The 17195-nt window shown below is 37.4% G+C and overlaps 4 protein-coding genes across 5 annotated transcripts; 1 reads left to right on the forward strand and 3 right to left on the reverse strand.

The window, feature by feature from the left end:
* Positions 1-455: 455 nt before the first annotated feature.
* On the forward strand, positions 456-5907 carry LOC111456177 (tRNase Z TRZ3, mitochondrial). Its single transcript, XM_023097963.1, has 12 exons — positions 456-914; positions 1037-1126; positions 1745-1789; positions 1888-1942; positions 2119-2162; positions 2276-2767; positions 2848-3113; positions 3198-3345; positions 3423-3473; positions 4143-4543; positions 4635-5301; positions 5479-5907. Exons 1-12 carry the CDS (start codon positions 546-548, stop codon positions 5785-5787), a joined length of 2937 nt encoding a protein of 978 aa, XP_022953731.1. The 5' UTR covers positions 456-545; the 3' UTR covers positions 5788-5907.
* A 37-nt stretch (positions 5908-5944) lies between these two features.
* Positions 5945-8984, reverse strand: LOC111456178 (cytochrome c oxidase assembly protein COX19-like). Of its 2 annotated transcripts, XM_023097965.1 has the most exons (5): positions 8800-8984; positions 7269-7357; positions 7093-7190; positions 6507-6580; positions 6113-6227 (listed from the first exon to the last, which is right to left on the reverse strand). In XM_023097965.1, exons 1-4 carry the CDS (start codon positions 8807-8809, stop codon positions 6541-6543), a joined length of 237 nt encoding a protein of 78 aa, XP_022953733.1. In that variant the 5' UTR covers positions 8810-8984; the 3' UTR covers positions 6113-6227; positions 6507-6540. The 2 variants fall into 2 exon arrangements, with proteins under 2 accessions (XP_022953732.1, XP_022953733.1); XM_023097964.1 differs by lacking the exon at positions 6507-6580 and having other exon boundaries at positions 5945-6227; positions 8800-8978.
* A 1896-nt stretch (positions 8985-10880) lies between these two features.
* LOC111456257 lies at positions 10881-13862 on the reverse strand. Its single transcript, XM_023098074.1, has 9 exons — positions 13651-13862; positions 12937-13013; positions 12495-12723; positions 12222-12376; positions 12086-12131; positions 11911-12002; positions 11669-11765; positions 11338-11394; positions 10881-11232 (listed from the first exon to the last, which is right to left on the reverse strand). The coding sequence occupies exons 1-9, from the start codon at positions 13801-13803 to the stop codon at positions 11095-11097; spliced, it is 1044 nt and encodes a 347-aa protein (XP_022953842.1). The 5' UTR covers positions 13804-13862; the 3' UTR covers positions 10881-11094.
* Positions 13863-16258: 2396 nt separating this feature from the next.
* LOC111456102 (mavicyanin-like) lies at positions 16259-17107 on the reverse strand. The gene is made up of 2 exons (XM_023097858.1): positions 16807-17107; positions 16259-16716 (listed from the first exon to the last, which is right to left on the reverse strand). The coding sequence occupies exons 1-2, from the start codon at positions 17012-17014 to the stop codon at positions 16364-16366; spliced, it is 561 nt and encodes a 186-aa protein (XP_022953626.1). The 5' UTR covers positions 17015-17107; the 3' UTR covers positions 16259-16363.
* Between the last annotated feature and the right edge of the window lie 88 nt (positions 17108-17195).

Genomic DNA, 17195 nt, shown 5'->3' on the forward strand with positions numbered 1-17195 from the left:
TATGAACAACAAATGTGCGATTAACCTCAAAGCACCTAAAGGTGGATATGGTGGTGATTGCAAAGAACCAACGTCCAACCACAAATGATTAGTTATCACCACTTGAAGGTGGCTATGGTAGTTGATTATAAATACCAATTAGTTGTCACAATCTAAAGGTGACTATGGTCGTGATCGTGAATGATCAACATGCAGTCACCACCAATTAGTATCACCACGAAGATGGTTATGGCGTTAATTACGAAATACTATCATATGTTATAAACACATGTTCCACAACACATCATAACTCATATATTAAGCAACTATACAACCTTTAGTCGAATTATAATATTAGCTTAAAAAAAAAAAAAAAGAAGTTTAAGATGAGATAATTAAAATTAGGGGGCTTTAAGAATGACCTAAAACCCTAATTAGTGGGCCTTTACATGGTGTGGATAATGGGGCCAACGGATCCGTACATATCTCTCCTCCCTTCTCCTAGAATCCTGCTTAAACCTCTCTCAATGAATCACACCCTGTAAATAAGGCCCTGAGATTACACAATGCCATTGCCGCACCTTTCAACTCTTCGCTTCCTCTTCCTCTCTTCTTTCCCCGCTCTCTCTCCTTCAAAATTCCCTTCCTTCTGCTCTCCCAAATCCCGTTCTATCTTCACCGTTCTCGCCGCTTCCTCCCCAAGACGCCGCCGCAGCGGTGCCCCCCCTTCGCAAAGTTTCAATCGGAGAAACAATAGTAGTTTGAGAGAGAGCAAAGGTAAAGAGAAATCGGTGGCTATGGAGGAGACTGAGGCTGCGTCTTTTGGGTTTAACAAGAGGAGGGCCGAGGGCAGAGATAAAGGTGATTTGGCCAAGAAGAATCTCCAGCTTAAAGTTAGGAGGTTGAACCCGGTTAATACGATTGCTTATGTCCAGGTTGAATTTGGTTTGCTTTTTGTTTTTCTTTTTAGTTCGGTTTTGGTTTTTGAATTGGGTTTCATTTTAACAGTTCATTGAAGTTCCATTTGAATCTTATTTGATACCTTATTTTTGTGTAGATACTAGGAACTGGAATGGACACTCAAGATACGTCGCCTTCGGTCTTGCTTTTCTTCGATAAACAGAGATTTATTTTTAATGCTGGAGAGGTAACTAGTAGGGTCTGTTAATTTCTCTACCCAATAGGCACATGCTATAGTTTTCTTCGTATTTTTTCAGAGAACTGATGCGTTTCGTACCGTGTTCTAACTTCAAACTTGTCACATCTGCTAAACAATGAACTCCTTCACTGCCTTCTTTAGTTTTTCCTGATCGTTAAACGATTTGAATGATGTTCATGAGATTATTCTCATCAAAGTTACAGTAGTCACGCTTACATTACGTTTGTATTTGACTCCATTGGGTACCCTTTCTTCTGCTCCCTCAGCCTGACTTCGCCCTTTCTCTCTATTTTCTTGCAATGCTGGGTGTTCACCTTTAGTTAGAAGTAGAAGTAGAAGGCGCCCTTTGCCTCACGATGAAGAAAAAGAAAGTACATAACGGGGGGACTTGTGAAAGTCGTGAGTGAGAAAGAAAAACTTGGTTACGGGAACCGAAGGTTAGGCTGATTTTGAAGATAGACCTAAAAAAGTTGATTCCTACCTCTTCCTGTCAATGTCAGCTAAATAGTTATAGTTTTATGGTTATTCATTTTACATTATTGGGTACTATGTATTTTGAGACTTCCTGTTGAACTGTTAAAACATTTTATGTCATTGACACTATAGGGGTTGCAACGATTCTGCACGGAACATAAGATTAAGTTATCGAAGGTATTCTATTCTAAAAAGTTTATCCTTTCTCTTGAATTTCAGGTTTACTCTTCTTTAACTGATTCTAAACCTTGGTAATTTATCTGCTCTTCCTCTAGATAGATCACATATTCCTTTCCCGCGTCTGTTCAGAGACTGCTGGTGGACTTCCTGGTACGCTCTCTTGGTTGATTGGATATGGTTATGATGTCGGACTTTTTTCGAATAGCTCTTGTGATTCTATTGGATTATTTACTATTGAAGTTCACATTACTAAGTTTGAATTTGAGACATTTCCATTCCTTGCATATATGAGTTAGACAGCCTAAGCTTTATAATTTAACTTGCAGGATTGCTGCTGACTCTAGCTGGCATTGGAGAAGCCGGAATGTCTGTGAGTATAAGATTTACTTAATACACTATCAAAATATTCTAGTCTAAATATTTTTAGATGAACAAACTGTTTTGTTTGTTCTAACTTATACTGTAGTTGCTATTCATATGAAGGTCAATGTCTGGGGTCCTTCTGATTTGAAGTATTTAGTCGATGCAATGAAATCTTTCATACCAAATGCTGCCATGGTTCACACACGGAGCTTTGGACCTGCACTTAGTTCTGACGTAGATGCAACCCATGAATTGAGTAAGTTTTGTGATCCCATTGTCCTTGTTGATGATGAGGTGGTCAAGATATCAGCAATTTTGGTACATCCAAGTTCAAATAGAGGGTTCCAGCCCTTCAATGAGGATGACATGGGCCAATCGAACAGGAGTCAAGAAGAGAGAAGAAACCATGATTCTGAAGCTAGAAGTTCAACAAGCAAATCTTCATCTGCAGTAAAGCCAGGTGACATGTCTGTAGTGTATGTATGTGAACTTCCTGAAATTAAGGGGAAGTTTGATCCATCAAAAGCGGCTTCTTTTGGTCTTAAACCCGGGCCAAAATATCGCGAATTACAACTTGGAAATTCAGTGATGTCAGATCGCCAAAAGATCATGGTAGGATTAGTAGCTATGCCCCTTTACTGCTATAACGTATCAAATGCTGTGTATTAATCCATTGGTTTCAATTGGCTTAGGTTCATCCAAGTGATGTCCTTGGCCCTTCAGTTCCTGGTCCAGTTGTGTTACTTGTTGATTGTCCAACAGAAGCTCATGTGTTAGAGTTAATGTCCTTGCAATCTCTGAAAACTTATTATGAAGACTTGAGCGATCAGACTGAAACTGGCAAGGTGGTAACATGTGTTATTCATCTAAGTCCTACATCCATCCTTGGTAGTCCTAATTACCAGAAATGGGTGAAAAGATTTGGGTCATCCCAGCACATCATGGCCGGGCACGATAGGTGAGTCTCTTTTCTCCTAACATGTGTCTGCAGCTCTTGCTTGCAGATGTAGAAATTTCCCAGTTTCACATGATTTTTCTGCAGGAAGAACGTTTCGATTCCAATTCTAAAATCCAGTGCAAAAATTGCTGCAAGGCTTAATCATTTGTGCCCTCAGTTATTTCCGGCCCCAGGCTTTTGGTCCCCTCAGCAGCTTACTTTACCAGGATCAGATTCCTGTGCTTCAACTGAGGTTTGTCACAATGTTTTTGGTGGTTTTAGAGTTTCTCTAGCTGTAAACTAACTTCGCCATTGACCTTCCTTCACCAGATCGAAGTTTCAGATCATTACAAAAGCACATTAGCTGAAAATCTTCTTAAGGTATGAGACGATGGATTGACTAAGTGTGTTGTGTTTACTATTGACTGAAGATTAGCATACATTTGTGAAACTGCTGTTGATTTTTTTGGTTATTTTTAACTCTATGAAATCATTGTAACTTTTACACTTGGAGCCAGATTAAACATGTGTGCTTGTAGTCAAGGTCCCATCAACACTGACACTGTAGCAGTAGTAGAACGAAACACTATATATTACATAAAGTTAGTAGACCAGTGAAGAGATTTTTTTCATTGGGTGTTTGTTAGCATATTCATAATATGCATCGACAATTCAGAAGGTCTGTTAAGTGGTAAAATGACAATTTGATAAGAAACCACAGTTGTTCTTTAGGTTGACATATAAGATATGCTTGCCGTCCATTGACTTATCCTTTGTTTCTTGTCCTTCATCCACTCTTTATGCATGGTGATTCTGGTGTGCTGTGTGTCTGAATGTTGGATGACAAGATTTTCGACTTAGTGATACAACTTCTTTAACATTAATGTTGATTGTGAAACAGTTTACTTTGCGCCGCTATCCCTTTTTTCTTGTCCTTCATCAACTCGTTATGCATAGTGATTCTGGTGTGCTGTGTGTCTGAATGTTGGACGATAAGATTTTCGGCTTAGTCATACGACTTCTTTAACATTAATGTTGATTGTGAAACAGTTTACTTTGCGCCCCTATGCGCAACTTGGATTCGATCGATCTAGTATTCCTAGTCAGGAATCTCTGTCAGAGGTTATTAATGGGCTGCATTCTGACATACCAGAAATTTTGGATGCTGTTCATCATGTTAGTCAGCTTTGGAGTGGTTCTGCTGGAACAGATGTGAAAATTCATGTTGAAGATAGCCATGCAATGGTTGAAGAGCCATGGCTCAATGAGAATAATGTTCCAAGTTGTCTGGAAAATATTAGGAGAGATGACTTGGAAATTGTTCTTCTTGGTACAGGGTCGTCCCAGCCATCTAAGTACAGAAATGTCAGTTCTATTTACATTAATCTTTTCTCGAAAGGAAGCATGCTACTAGATTGCGGTGAAGGAACGTTGGGTCAGCTTAAAAGAAGGTAATTGTCGTTGCGCTTTCTTCAGGTTCGTTTCACGTAATTCAATTTCTGTTCGACTAACATGTAGCCATTGTTACAAATTAATTTACAGATATGGAATTGAGGGTGCTGATGCTGCTGTGAGGGGCCTAAGATGTATTTGGATTTCTCACATCCATGCAGATCATCACACAGGACTGACCCGAATACTAGCTTTACGGAGGGATCTGTTGCGGGAAGTTCCCCACGAACCTGTACTAGTAATCGGGCCAAGACAGCTCAAGAGATATTTGGATGCATACCAAATATTAGAAGATTTAGATATGCAGTTCCTTGATTGTAAGTACACAACACAAGCTTCATTGGAAGCTTTTCAGAAAGTTGCAACAGAAATTGATAATTCATCCTTAGAAGGTCCCATCAGTTCCACAGACGGAAACAACATAGATGGAGCCAAGAAACCCGTGTCGAGTTTATTCGTTAGGGGATCTCGCATGCAGAGCTACCGGAAGGGTCCTAGTAGTCCAATTGATATCAATGCAGCCATGCCACTTCTTAAATACATGAATAAAGTTCTGAATGAAGCTGGTCTGGAAGCTTTAATCAGCTTCCCAGTTGTGCACTGTCCACAGTCTTATGGTGTAATCTTAAAGGCGGCTGAAAGGGTTAACTTAGATGGAAAAGTGATTCCTGGGTGGAAGATTGTTTACTCAGGTGACACTCGGCCCTGTCCCGAGCTGATGGAAGCATCTCGTGGTGCGACGGTTCTTATACACGAGGCAAGTTTTAGAACACCTGCATTGAAATTTTGCTATATTTACAGTAATTACTTTCTATTTGTTCCTTTTCCATCCTCATTCTAGCAGATATATGATGCTGTCATCAAATCTTTCTGCAAGAACATGGTAAATGGACGGAATAACACCTTATAACAAGTTTTTATGGTCTTGTTACAGGCCACTTTTGAGGACAGCTTGATGGATGAGGCCGTGGCTAAAAACCACAGCACAACTTCAGAAGCTGTAGACATCGGGAACTCGGCCGGAGCGTATCGAATTGTCCTTACACACTTCAGTCAAAGATACCCTAAAATTCCAGTGATCGAAGAGAGACACATGCACAAAACCTGCATTGCATTTGACTTGATGAGTGTTAATGTTGCAGATTTGTTAGTACTACCTAAGGTTCTTCCCTACTTGAAACTCCTTTTCAGAAATGAGATGATGGTAGACGAATCTGATGATATTGTCACTTTGGAGGCTTAAGACAGTTAGGAGGTAACATTTAGTTTTCCTGATCCAGTGTTTTGAAGATCAATATTTATTTGTAATTCAAGTCGCTGTTTTTGCTCATGGAATGCGCCAAATATAGTTGAAACGCAACCACCTGCAACTTTGTTCACTAATCAAATTGAAAAAACTGTTGAAAAGTTGCTCTCAATATTGAAAAATTGATAAGAACATATGAGATGTACGCAAGGAGTTAAAGAGGCACTGTTATGAAAGACAATACATTAAGGAAAAACACATTTCCTTTCTTCAAAGCGTGTTATAGAAGGGTTGGTTGATGATATAACTTGAACGAGTGAGTAAACGGTTCTGTGGCCGAACAATTTTAGACTTATTCCAATTTATCACCAGAGAGACTGGCCTGGCTCGAAGTCCCAAATCCCAGTTCCGTCATGTCTTGTTTTGCCATTAAATTCCTGCAAGAATCCAATGAAATGACGTGAAATACTCATTCAGCTGAGCTACTTAAAATAAAGTTGAAACAAATCCACCAATTTGCATAGCATTTGATTAGGAGTCAAAACAAAGCGGTGCAAATTTTCTGAGAATCAATTATTGTAACTCAAAATAATTCAGGTGGCAGTGAAGGAAAAGAAATGAAACATTGTGGAACTGTAACTCAAAGAGGAAGAAGAGAGCCATCATAGACGAGAAAGTAAGTAAAGGTCGAATTAGCTTGATTCCAATCCAGTTACCTTCTCATTTGCACTTGACAAATGTATCCGAAGTTCAAACCGAAATCATAAAAGAAATGTATCCCAAGTTCAAACTGAAATCATAAACCGAAATCAATGGGCATAATATTTACTTCAACTGGTTCTAAAGCATTTGCAATTTCCTAAATCCGTTTAACTTACCCTGAGGGACTATAAAGCGAGGGAGGGTGTAGAATTGGTTAGAAAAGAAAGGAAAGGTCCATTCCAAGTTTTCAGGGCACATGAAGTTAGTAGGTACATAACCGAGCTAGAGAAAGAAGGGAAAGTTGGCATTTTTAGTTAGGAATTTGGTCAGCTGACGCTCTAGAAACTGCAGGCCTCTGAAAAGCTTGATTTTTGTGTATATGATGGCCACCCTAATTCCTTTACTAGGGACTATTAGCATAATTTATTTTGAAAAGATAAAAACTTTTAAATACTTGACCATGCACCACCGTGAAGGATGACTAATACGATTATAATAAACAACCCAGGTTCTCGCAAACAAAAAGTTTATGAATCTTAAATAAGAAAGCAAAGCTACTTTTGTTATACAAAAGATGATATAAAAAGTCAAGAATCTTACTTTTCCATACGACATTCAAGGTATTTTTTCGATAAGTGCCTGCATTTTTCGGATTGGTGACCAGAGGTTTTAAGACAATTCAGGTATTCTTTCTTCTCCTGCAATAAAGCCCATGCATCATAAAGCAAGAAATGAACACAAAGATTCCTTCAAAATTTTTTCCAAAAAGGAAATACTTGGTCGCAGAGGTGCATATGATCCAAAGGGAAGACTCCTTTCTCTGGGGGTACCGGTCTCAATCCTCTATTCCCTCCAAATGAACCACCTGCAAAGGATCACTAAAGATCTCACGAAATCAAATTAGCTGAAAAAGAAACCATACCATTCTATGTGCCGTTCTTTTTAAGCAAATATAAACCGGTTCTCTTCTTTTGCACCACCAAAGCATTCTAAGCTTTTAACTATGACTTTTCTTGGTAAAGTCCCTCCCCCCGAACGCAAATTTATTGGTACTAAGCAGCCATCCTTGTCTCTTTTATGGCCAGACATTCCTGTTCGAGCCTCAACAAAGTCATCACAGGCTCTAATGAGTTGGATGCTTCACCATATTTATATTGCGTGAGGTAATAGAATAATCAATAAAAGTTGTTAGGAATCACAAATCTTCATAATGGTATGATATTGTCCACTTTGAGCATAAACTCTCGTGGTTTTACTTTTGGTTTCCCAAAAGGCCTCATACCAATGGAGATAGTGTTCTTTACTTATAAACTCATGATCTTCCTCTTAATTAGCCAACGTGGGACTACTCTTAATAATCCTCAACAAAAAGTGTCATTCGATATCCTCAACAAAAGTGTCAACCCCATTTTCAGTATAAGAAATGGTTCTCAGGATTCATATATTGTAAAACACAATCCAAACCACATTCTAATTGATTGCTTTACAATTCAATTCAACTTCTACCATATCAATTGTCTATCTTAGGCAACCAACCTCCATTCTATCCATTAAAACTCAAAGAAGAAAGAATATCGCAAAGATAAGCTAACTAGTTTTTCCGGGTTCACTCGTTCCAAGTAATATGCATATCACTCACAAAGCTAAACGTAATGTGCACGTAAGAATCAATTTTAACCAGCTCTTTGTTCCTTTGCAGATCATAAAACTTACAGTAAGATATTAGATGCAAATGATGGCAATCACTGCCTGAGATACGAAGCTATACTAAGAAACAAGAACTAAATCGAAATTATTCAGAGCCCCATATCTTCTTTTTCAATGCATTCTCCATAGTCATCAAGTAATTCAAGTCATTCTACATTGAAGAATATGCTCTATTAATAGACATGTAAAACACCACCATCAACCCACCTAACTTCGAAGTTTTAATGTTCAAAGTTCCACCCATCTGATAGGTAGAACACACCGGAATTAAAAGGATGCAATAGCAAGCTCCCCATCACACAAATTGCTGAGGAACCATTCATAGGATTCAATCAATTGATAGAAACTCCTTATTTAGAAGTGAAATTCTGCAAATCTTTTCATTTTCCAAAAGGAGTTTGAGGTCCAAAAAAGGCTAAAACACGAACTCTTTGAACAATCGGTCACTTACCCGAACCTTATGAATTTAACAGCAAAAATCGAGATCCTACTCCCTCAACCACTCGAATCCTCTCCTCGCAATTAACATAAGTTCAACCAAAAAAGAAAAGAAAAAGGAAAACATGCTTATGTTTGTAACCATCGGGATTCGTAGAGTACCTGCACTCATTGTGGAAATTCCTGAAAGCTCGATATAGAAATTTTCATTTGAATCATACGGACCGCCAAGTCGCGAACTAGATCGATTGACCGTCGCCGGTGATATGCTAGTGGATCGAGATAAACTACTCTGAAGCCAGCCGGAAAAGAATCACAGACGAAACTCTGTAGCTGCATGATATGAAAAAGTCCAGGCCAATTCCACGGTTTGCGAATTCGGCCCAGGTTAATAACTGGGCCAACGCCGGGGATTTGGCAAAGCCCAAATAAAAAGTCCAGCCCAATTCCAATTCGCTAATTCGGCCCAGATTAATAACTGGGCCGACTCCGGGATTTGGAAAAGCCCAACATAAAAGGTCCAGTCCAATTCCACAATTTGCTCATTCGGCCCAGATTAATAACAGGGCCAACGCCGGGATTTGGAAAAGCCCAACCGAAAAGGTCCAACCCAATACAACAATTGGCTCATTCGGCCCATATTAATAACTGGGCCGACGCCGGGGATTTTTCAAGGTCCAACCGAAAAAATCCAGCCCAATTCAACAATTGGCTCGTTCGACCCATATTAATAACTGGGCCGACGCCGGGGATTTTTCAAGGTCCAGCCGAAAAGTCCAGCCCAATTCAACAATCGCTTATTCGGCCCATATTAATAACTGGGCCGACGCAGGAGATTTTTCAATGTCCAACCGAAAAGGTCCAGCCCAATTCAACAATGGGCTCATTCGGCCATATTCATAATTGGGCCGACGCCGGGGATTTTTCGAGGCCCAACCGAAAAGCTCCAGCCCAATTCAACAATTGGCTCATTCGGCCCATATTCATAACTGGGCCAACGCCGGGTATTGGCAAAGCCGAACCGAAAAGGTCCAGCCCAATTCCAATTTGCTACTTCGGTCGGGATTTGGAAAAGCCCAACAGAAAAAGTCCAGCCTAATTCCACAATTAACTAATTCGGTCCAGATTAATAACGGGCCGCCGCCGGGAATTTGGCAAAGCCCAACCGAAAAAGTCTAGCCCAATTCCACAATTTGCTAATTTGGCCCAGATTAATAGCTGGGCCGACCCTGGGAATTTGATAAAGCCCAACATAAAAAGTCCAGCCCAATTCCACAATTTGCTAATTCGGCCCGGATTATGAACTGGGCCGACGCCGTGATTTGGCAAGGCCCAACCGAAAAAGCCCAACCCAATTCCACAATTGGATAATTAAGCCCATATTAATAACTGGCCCGCCGGGTATTGGCAAAGCCCAACCGAAAAAGTCCAGCCCAATTCCACAATTTGCTAATTAAATTAGTAAATAAATACAATTACAAACTTGTACTTTAGTTTAAAATACTTGGCACCTGTAAAATAAACAATCCATATATTTTTATTGCTTACGTGGCACCGACACATAAAACAAGGTAAATAAATTGAAAGTGTTTATGTCAATTTAGTGGATAAGTTTCAAATTAAATATTAAATTCTTAACAAATTTTATTAAAATAGTTTGTTTTTTTATAAAGTAATTACAATGGTTAATTATCTAAAACTAAACTACATACCGAAAGAATTTTACTTATATAAAATTTTGATAACATTTTTCATATAGTTATCTAATTTCTTAGCTTATGGTAGAAGTTGTGGATCGTGAAATCTTTTCACGAATAAGCAATGACAGTATCTGGGAAATAAGCCAACTCTATGCCAGCAGACGCAGTAACACAAAGGATAAAAGGATAAAAGCATAAAAGCATTATCCGTCATCAAATCCTAGGGCTCAACCCTGAACAGACAGTTTGCCTTGGACTGGAAACTACCAAGCTAGAGTATGGTAGGGGTAGAAGGAATTTTCGGTGGACTGGTGAAATGCATAGAGATTGGAAAGAACACTAACGGCATAAGCACTCTACTAGGGCCAACACTGACACTGGGAGACGAAAGCTAGAAGAATGAATTGGATTAGATACCCCAACAGTCCTAGCCATAAACGATGGATACTAATCGCTCGGCATATTAGCCCGCATAAATATATCACAGCCACAAGTTGATATTCAGTTTCTAAGGTGAATTACTTGTAGTAGGATTGAGAGGGGTTATAGTGAAAGGGAGGTATACTTCATTTAGTATGGAATCAGTTTACATCTGTCAGTTGTAAACAACCGTGGAAGTACATAGAAAAGAATGTACAATTTGATTCTGTAAATCGTATGGAAGTTAATACCTGGCCTAGCAAAAGGGATTTGCTGTCAACATTTTCTATAAACTGTCAACTGGTGTAACCTCTTTGAAGGGGAAAGAAAAGGGATGTCATGTCTCATCTGCAGGCGAAGATCCAAAATCTGCTGGGTTTGGCATGGATCGATTGTTGGCATTATACGCACGAGGATGCTGAATAATCACGATGAACGAATCCTTAGAACCTTCGTTACGAGACAGCGAGGTCGGCTGCGTTGCACAGACAAATTGTCAAAATGTATTGTAGGAGCTACATGTTTACAAACATCAAAATGGGTATGAGATAACATGACATTACTAGTTCCAAGAACTTACCACGCCAATGTGCCAATTATGAGTGCTAACCTCTCTAAAAGTTGCTGCATCCACTTCCTGTAATCCTTGCGGCATTAGTAAATGCAGAAACCCCTTCTAACTACGAATAAGATCGAGAGGAGCCCGAACAGAACCAAACCAAACAAAAGCTGATTCTAGTGTCAAATTTAAAATTGCGTCTAAAGGCTTAATTTAATCCCTTCAACTAGTTAGGTGAGAAAAAGGATTTCTGTATTCATTGCATTTATGCTGGTTTTCTAAGTCAAACTCAACCTCGATGTGTATGATTCCAACCTATACTACTTTCCCAGTAAGGAACAAAATAACTTACAATGCTATAAATAGGAGGCACAATCCTACTATTTTCGGACTTAACAGTTGGCATAACAGAGAAACGGGGAGCCATGTCTTGTGACCTAAAGATCCACCTGCATATAGAGAGGAAAAAAACTAATAACCTTACCGCAATATATATCTCTATCTATCTATCTATCTATCTATATATATATATATATATATATATATTGTACAAAATATCATCGCATAAAAGTATGATTATATGCATTTACATACCCAATGTAACTGAAGATGCAGAATTGTGCCCATTCTCGTACTAACAGACGAAGCCAGTAAATTTCAACTGAATCGTCTACGTTCAAGAATATCTGAAAACCAGAAAATTGAGGATTTGATCCATACATAATATATAAAATCGATTGAATGGTAAGTTGCAATATGAAATTCATACCACAATTTCTGCCATGGCAACAATTTGCATGATTCCTTGGAATTTTCTGTATAATACAAACAGAAGCAACGGATTTGGATGAAAAATTACCATCTAAATATGAGTAGAAAAGGGTCTACACAGAATAAATGCATACTTGAGCATCTTGTATTTTGTATGAATGGCATCGTGCATTGCTTGAACATCCTCCTCCATAATAAAATTGAGTTGTTCTTGCAATACTAGTATATTTTGATATATGTGGTGGAAGATCACATAATAGGAAATGAAGTAATTGAGCAGAAGTAGGACCTGGAGCAAACAAGAAGCTGGAACTAAGAACCAAGGGAAGTGAAATTGTGCAGCAGCAATCATTTCTTAAGCATATTATTAATTGCTGAAAGTTGGAGAGGCAGCTTAGTAAACTCACAGAGAAGTAAGGTATGGATGCTCGGTAGCCAACAAGTGTCAAGTAAAAAATACAGCCAATTGAAGCAGTTGTTCGTCGTTCATAAACTGAAAGGTGCTCAGACATGATACAATAACCATGGGAAATAAGTAAAAATGACACAACAGAAGCTGTCTGAAAGAGCACTCCAGTTACATATACCCCAAATGACATCCATAAGGAGCATGTCTGAATGTAAAAGCATGAATACCTGCAATTGTACAATTAATAGGATTTCAGATGGGCCAAGAGAAAATCGAAAAGTGAAGAACAATTACGAAATTTGCAGATAAATCTCATTCCAAATCCGATTATGTGAAGATTTCATGTCGAAATTGATTACTGACAGTTTTATAATTGTAAACACGTTAACCAAAAACAAAAATGAAACGGAAAAGAGTATTGGAAAATGCATTAAACGTACCAGAAGAGGAAAGATAAAGTTAGTTGCAACGCTTTTAGAAGAGGAACGGAAGCGAGTGACCACTGCAAGTTATTGGTCTGCTCTCGTGCAACAACAATCCAGAAAAAAAGGAAAAGGAAGTCATAATCAATTCAAAATCCACTCCTCGAGCTACAAAAACGACGATGATTGAAAAATCAGAAGTAAACGCTAAATACACAATTCTCAAATAGCAATTAAAGAACTTATCCGTCAATTTTTAAGGCGACAATTCCTAATCTCTGTATCAAAACTAAGCCAACGACTAACTCGGAAATAAAGTACAGAATCAAAACAGAGACAAGATAGAAAACTGAATAATCTAACGAATTAATCAGTACGATCCTCTCGGAAATTAAATAGTGGATACTGCATAGAGATCGAACTAAAACCTCCAAAGTCCGTAGGTCCGTTGAAAACAGACGCACTCTTTTAGTATGTCAGGGAAAGAGAGATATGAAATTACGTATAATTTAATCGAATCGAAATGGTCAAAGTAGGCTCCATCGATGCAGAAATTGAACATTCACAGTGTTCACTTCAAGAATTAACAAACAACTAAACGATTCATCAAAATCAACAAAATCATCTCTGAATCTAAACGAATTTCAAACCTCAGAAAGCTGCTTCAAGCACGCCATTCCACAGAATCAAAGATGAACGAACAACAGTGAAGAAGAATGAAAGTATTCGAACCTGAAAGTGACGATTCTTGTAGGTGTTAACAGTCCAGGAGCAGGCGCAGAGGAGCCAGATGAAGGAGAAGGCCAAGTAGAGAGAAGGGAGAGGGCGATACGACTCGTCGATTCCGATGGGATCCGACTCGACGACACTGTCGGACACGTTCATTGTAACGACTCAGAAGAAATTTCAAATAAAGATGGTATTGCTCTTTTTTCGGTCGTGGATAGAAGTGAGCATTTTTGCGTTTTATATGCACCCATTCCAATAAATACTCGTTTCTGCATGCTTCTGATTACGTGGAATTTCAGAAATAAATAAATAAATAATAATTATTAATTATCTATTAAAATAATTATTTTAATTTAATATTTTGTATATATATAAAATAAAAATAAAAATAAAAATAAAAATCTCTGCATGGAACATGATCCCGTGAATTCCTACCAAAAATAATAATAATAATTAGAGAATTTTTGAGGCGTTTAAAAATAATTTTAAAATAAAATTAAAATTACTTTAAAAATTTTATTAGTCATAATTAATTATGAATTATTATGATTTTAAATTATTCCAAAATAATTTTTATTTTGTATAGCAACAATTTTGGCCTCAAATCTTTAATTTTTTTTTAATAATATATCAAAAAATGAAAAATGATGTAGAATATGCTAAAATTAGGATTAATTAAATAATAAAAACAAAATAATTAATTAATATAAAAATGATAATTTGAGATGACACACAGAAAATGTGGGTTGGTGCCATGATGTCGTATTAACTAATTCACCAAAATTTTCGGAACATCAACTCCATCACCTAAAGATTGTTATCTCCTCATTTTGTTTTTCATTTCAAAAATAAAAACCATAAATTAATTTAATTTATTCTATATCCAACAAATTAAATATTTTTCACCCAACATAATTAATTACTCAAAAAAATATTTTTTTAAAAAAAATATAAGTTAATTAAGTAATGTTAAATTAAATAGTAATCTAAAATAACGATCTTTTATAATATCGTTAATGAGATGACAACAAAATCATTTTTTTTTTTTTATCTGAGTTCAACGAAGTGTAGGATGAAAAAAATGAAACCTCTGACATATTGATCGAAAATTAGGGGTGTTTATATGAACTAGTAACCGGATCAACTTAAACTACTCAACTCAAACTATAAAGACGGGTTAGGTCATATTTTCTTCGATTTGAGTTGACATTTTTTTGGTCGGGTTAACCGACTAGCTCAAAAATAGGGTTACAATCAAGCTCTACTCAATTTTAAAAAAAAAAATAATAATAATAAATAAATAAGACTAAAAATATTTAAATTTCTTACTTTTATCTTGGTGATATGGTGTGACTTATAAATATTTTATATTTAAAGTTTATAAAATTTTAATTGTTAATGTAATATGTTAGATAAATATGATTTTTTAAAATAATAAAAGAAAATTTAAAAATGGTATTCATAGGACGTGCAGACCATCTTCCAGCTTTTGGTCGGAAAATATTTGGAAAGACCACAAATAATAATTATATATGAATAAAAATTAATAAACTTCTGTATTTTTTTTATTATTTATTTATTTATTTTAGAAGAATAGAATATTATTTAAAGTATTATTTATATTATATGAGGAAAAAAAAGTAAAGATTATGGAAAAGAAAATTAATTTGAAGGTTGATATATAAATGTAATATTAGGTGAACGAACAGGTTCTAATGGGTTAGAATGCTTTGTTAAGCGGTTATGGTGTGATTGGTAGAGTAGGATACCAATTTCAAAATTCCTTTTAATTATTATTCAAAGAGTCAAAAGTTCTTTTTTTTTTTTCACAATTAATATTTTTTTAAAAAATAAAATTGGCTTTGGATTCTTCTTTGGTTGACTTTTGGATGCTAATAATTAGTTAGGTGGGTTTATCACGTATAATTTTGTCACCCCAAATTTCGAGATATTGTCCTTCTTAGTTTGCTTGGTCACGCTTATCGAGAATTATCTGAGCCGTCTTTATCGTCAGACACTTCAAAGGTACTATCGAAGGCATGAATTATCTCATCCGACATTGTCCTTGAAAAATCCATTTTTAAAGGAAGACGTCCAAGACGCTTGTCTTGCAATAGTCGCTCACTCTATGACACATTATGCCATAGGGTAACTCACTTAGGTAATATAGTCTAAGGGTGGTGGCTCGTCTAGCAATGGTCGCCCACTCTACTCACTTAGGTAATATGGCCTAAAAGTGGTGGAAAGCTGACACTATATCTCCCGCTATAGTATATTTTGAGGCATATTTGATATAGTTGAAAATAGCATGATCTTGACGAACTTTTATGCAGCCTCATCGTCTATTGAGTGTTCAATTAACATTTAATTTGGCAAACTTTTATCTTTCGTAGGGACTGACTTAACTTCAGAGGCGCATGTTGAACCTTATTTGATTCAAAGGGTTCTCACAACACCCAAATGTATGAGGAAGTCCAATTCATTTTTTTTACTAAAACTCCGACTTTTGGATGGTGTCGAAATAACTTGTGAAAAAAGTTAGGAACAAAAGCAAATTTCAGTGGATTTTGAGTACGGTAGCATTTAAGTCATTCAATTTTTAATCTTCGAGAGGAAATGATTAGAAAATATATTAAACGAGAAACGACACACGATGAAAGCCATAGTGACAACAAAAAGATTCAACAAACCAAACAACAATTAGGTTCAAAGAGGATCAGAGCAGCAACAATCCAACAACGGCAGCCATGGGGAAGAAGATCACGGCCAGGTTAATGATCTGAACAGAAACTCCAGCATTGTTGGACGATGGCGAAGGAGCATCATCATCATAAGCTTCAGGCGAAGGGCCGATGAGATCAGGCAGCGGCGGCGACAAGACTTGAACGAGGAGGCGTTGGCCATTTTTACAGTGATCCGGAAAGCCACTGATGAAGTAAAAGGCGCCTGCCCTGTCCAGCTTTATAACGCCTTTCCCGTTGTCGAAACTCAGTATTGGATCACTTGAATTGCAGTGATAATAATCCCATTTTTCAACCATCACAACGGAATCATTGTTGTATTCAAAAGCTACATTGGCGGCAAAAAAAAAAAAATGATTTTTTTTTTAAATCTTCCAAATTTAAGAAATTGATGATATTAACACAATGACTGACTTACAGAGAGAATCTCCGATTTGAAATCGGTTAATGGAGGCCCAATAACTGTAGAATTCAGAGTTGTTCGGCTTGGGAAGTTGCCAACCCATCTCGTCGCCGACTTTGAACTCAAAAGCGGCGGCGGAGATGGCGGCGGCCGCCATTATTGCAGTGGAAAGGATCATCATATAGTTAAGAACAGATAGTGGCGGTAAGCTTGTTGTCTTCATTCCGATGGAAGGGGCCTAGAAATTGGGTGTTCTGTTTGAAATAAGTAAATGGGGAGGGTTAATTTATTTAGGCTTGGGAAGAGAGTGGGCGGTGGTTTAAACTTTAAACGGTGAACGTGGGCGGTTATTTTGGTGAAAAATCAGGTCGTTTCGGACTTGGGAGGCTTTTGAGTTGGGCCGA

This window comes from Cucurbita moschata, unplaced genomic scaffold, assembly GCF_002738365.1.
Source record: "Cucurbita moschata cultivar Rifu unplaced genomic scaffold, Cmos_1.0 Cmo_Scf00018, whole genome shotgun sequence".
NCBI lineage: Eukaryota > Viridiplantae > Streptophyta > Magnoliopsida > Cucurbitales > Cucurbitaceae > Cucurbita > Cucurbita moschata.

Bases quoted from the DNA above. Each gene is read 5' to 3' on its own strand.
- LOC111456178 (XM_023097964.1), bottom strand. The intron at 7,191-7,268 runs GTATTTCCTTTT...GCTTTATTGCAG, and splicing joins ATATGCACCTCTGCGACCAA to GAGAAGAAAGAATACCTGAA. The intron at 6,228-7,092 runs GTAAGATTCTTG...GGATTCTTGCAG, and splicing joins CTTGAATGTCGTATGGAAAA to GAATTTAATGGCAAAACAAG.
- LOC111456257 (XM_023098074.1), bottom strand. From the start codon at position 13,803: ATGAACGTGTCCGACAGTGTCGTCGAGTCGGATCCCATCGGAATCGAC. The intron at 13,014-13,650 runs GTTCGAATACTT...GCACGAGAGCAG, and splicing joins ACAAGAATCGTCACTTTCAG to ACCAATAACTTGCAGTGGTC. The intron at 12,377-12,494 runs GTGAGTTTACTA...TGTTTGCTCCAG, and splicing joins CATCCATACCTTACTTCTCT to GTCCTACTTCTGCTCAATTA.
- LOC111456102 (XM_023097858.1), bottom strand. From the start codon at position 17,014: ATGAAGACAACAAGCTTACCGCCACTATCTGTTCTTAACTATATGATG. The intron at 16,717-16,806 runs GTAAGTCAGTCA...CCGCCAATGTAG, and splicing joins TCAAATCGGAGATTCTCTCT to CTTTTGAATACAACAATGAT.
- LOC111456177 (XM_023097963.1), top strand. From the start codon at position 546: ATGCCATTGCCGCACCTTTCAACTCTTCGCTTCCTCTTCCTCTCTTCT. The intron at 915-1,036 runs GTTGAATTTGGT...ATTTTTGTGTAG, and splicing joins ATACGATTGCTTATGTCCAG to ATACTAGGAACTGGAATGGA. The intron at 4,544-4,634 runs GTAATTGTCGTT...ATTAATTTACAG, and splicing joins TTGGGTCAGCTTAAAAGAAG to ATATGGAATTGAGGGTGCTG.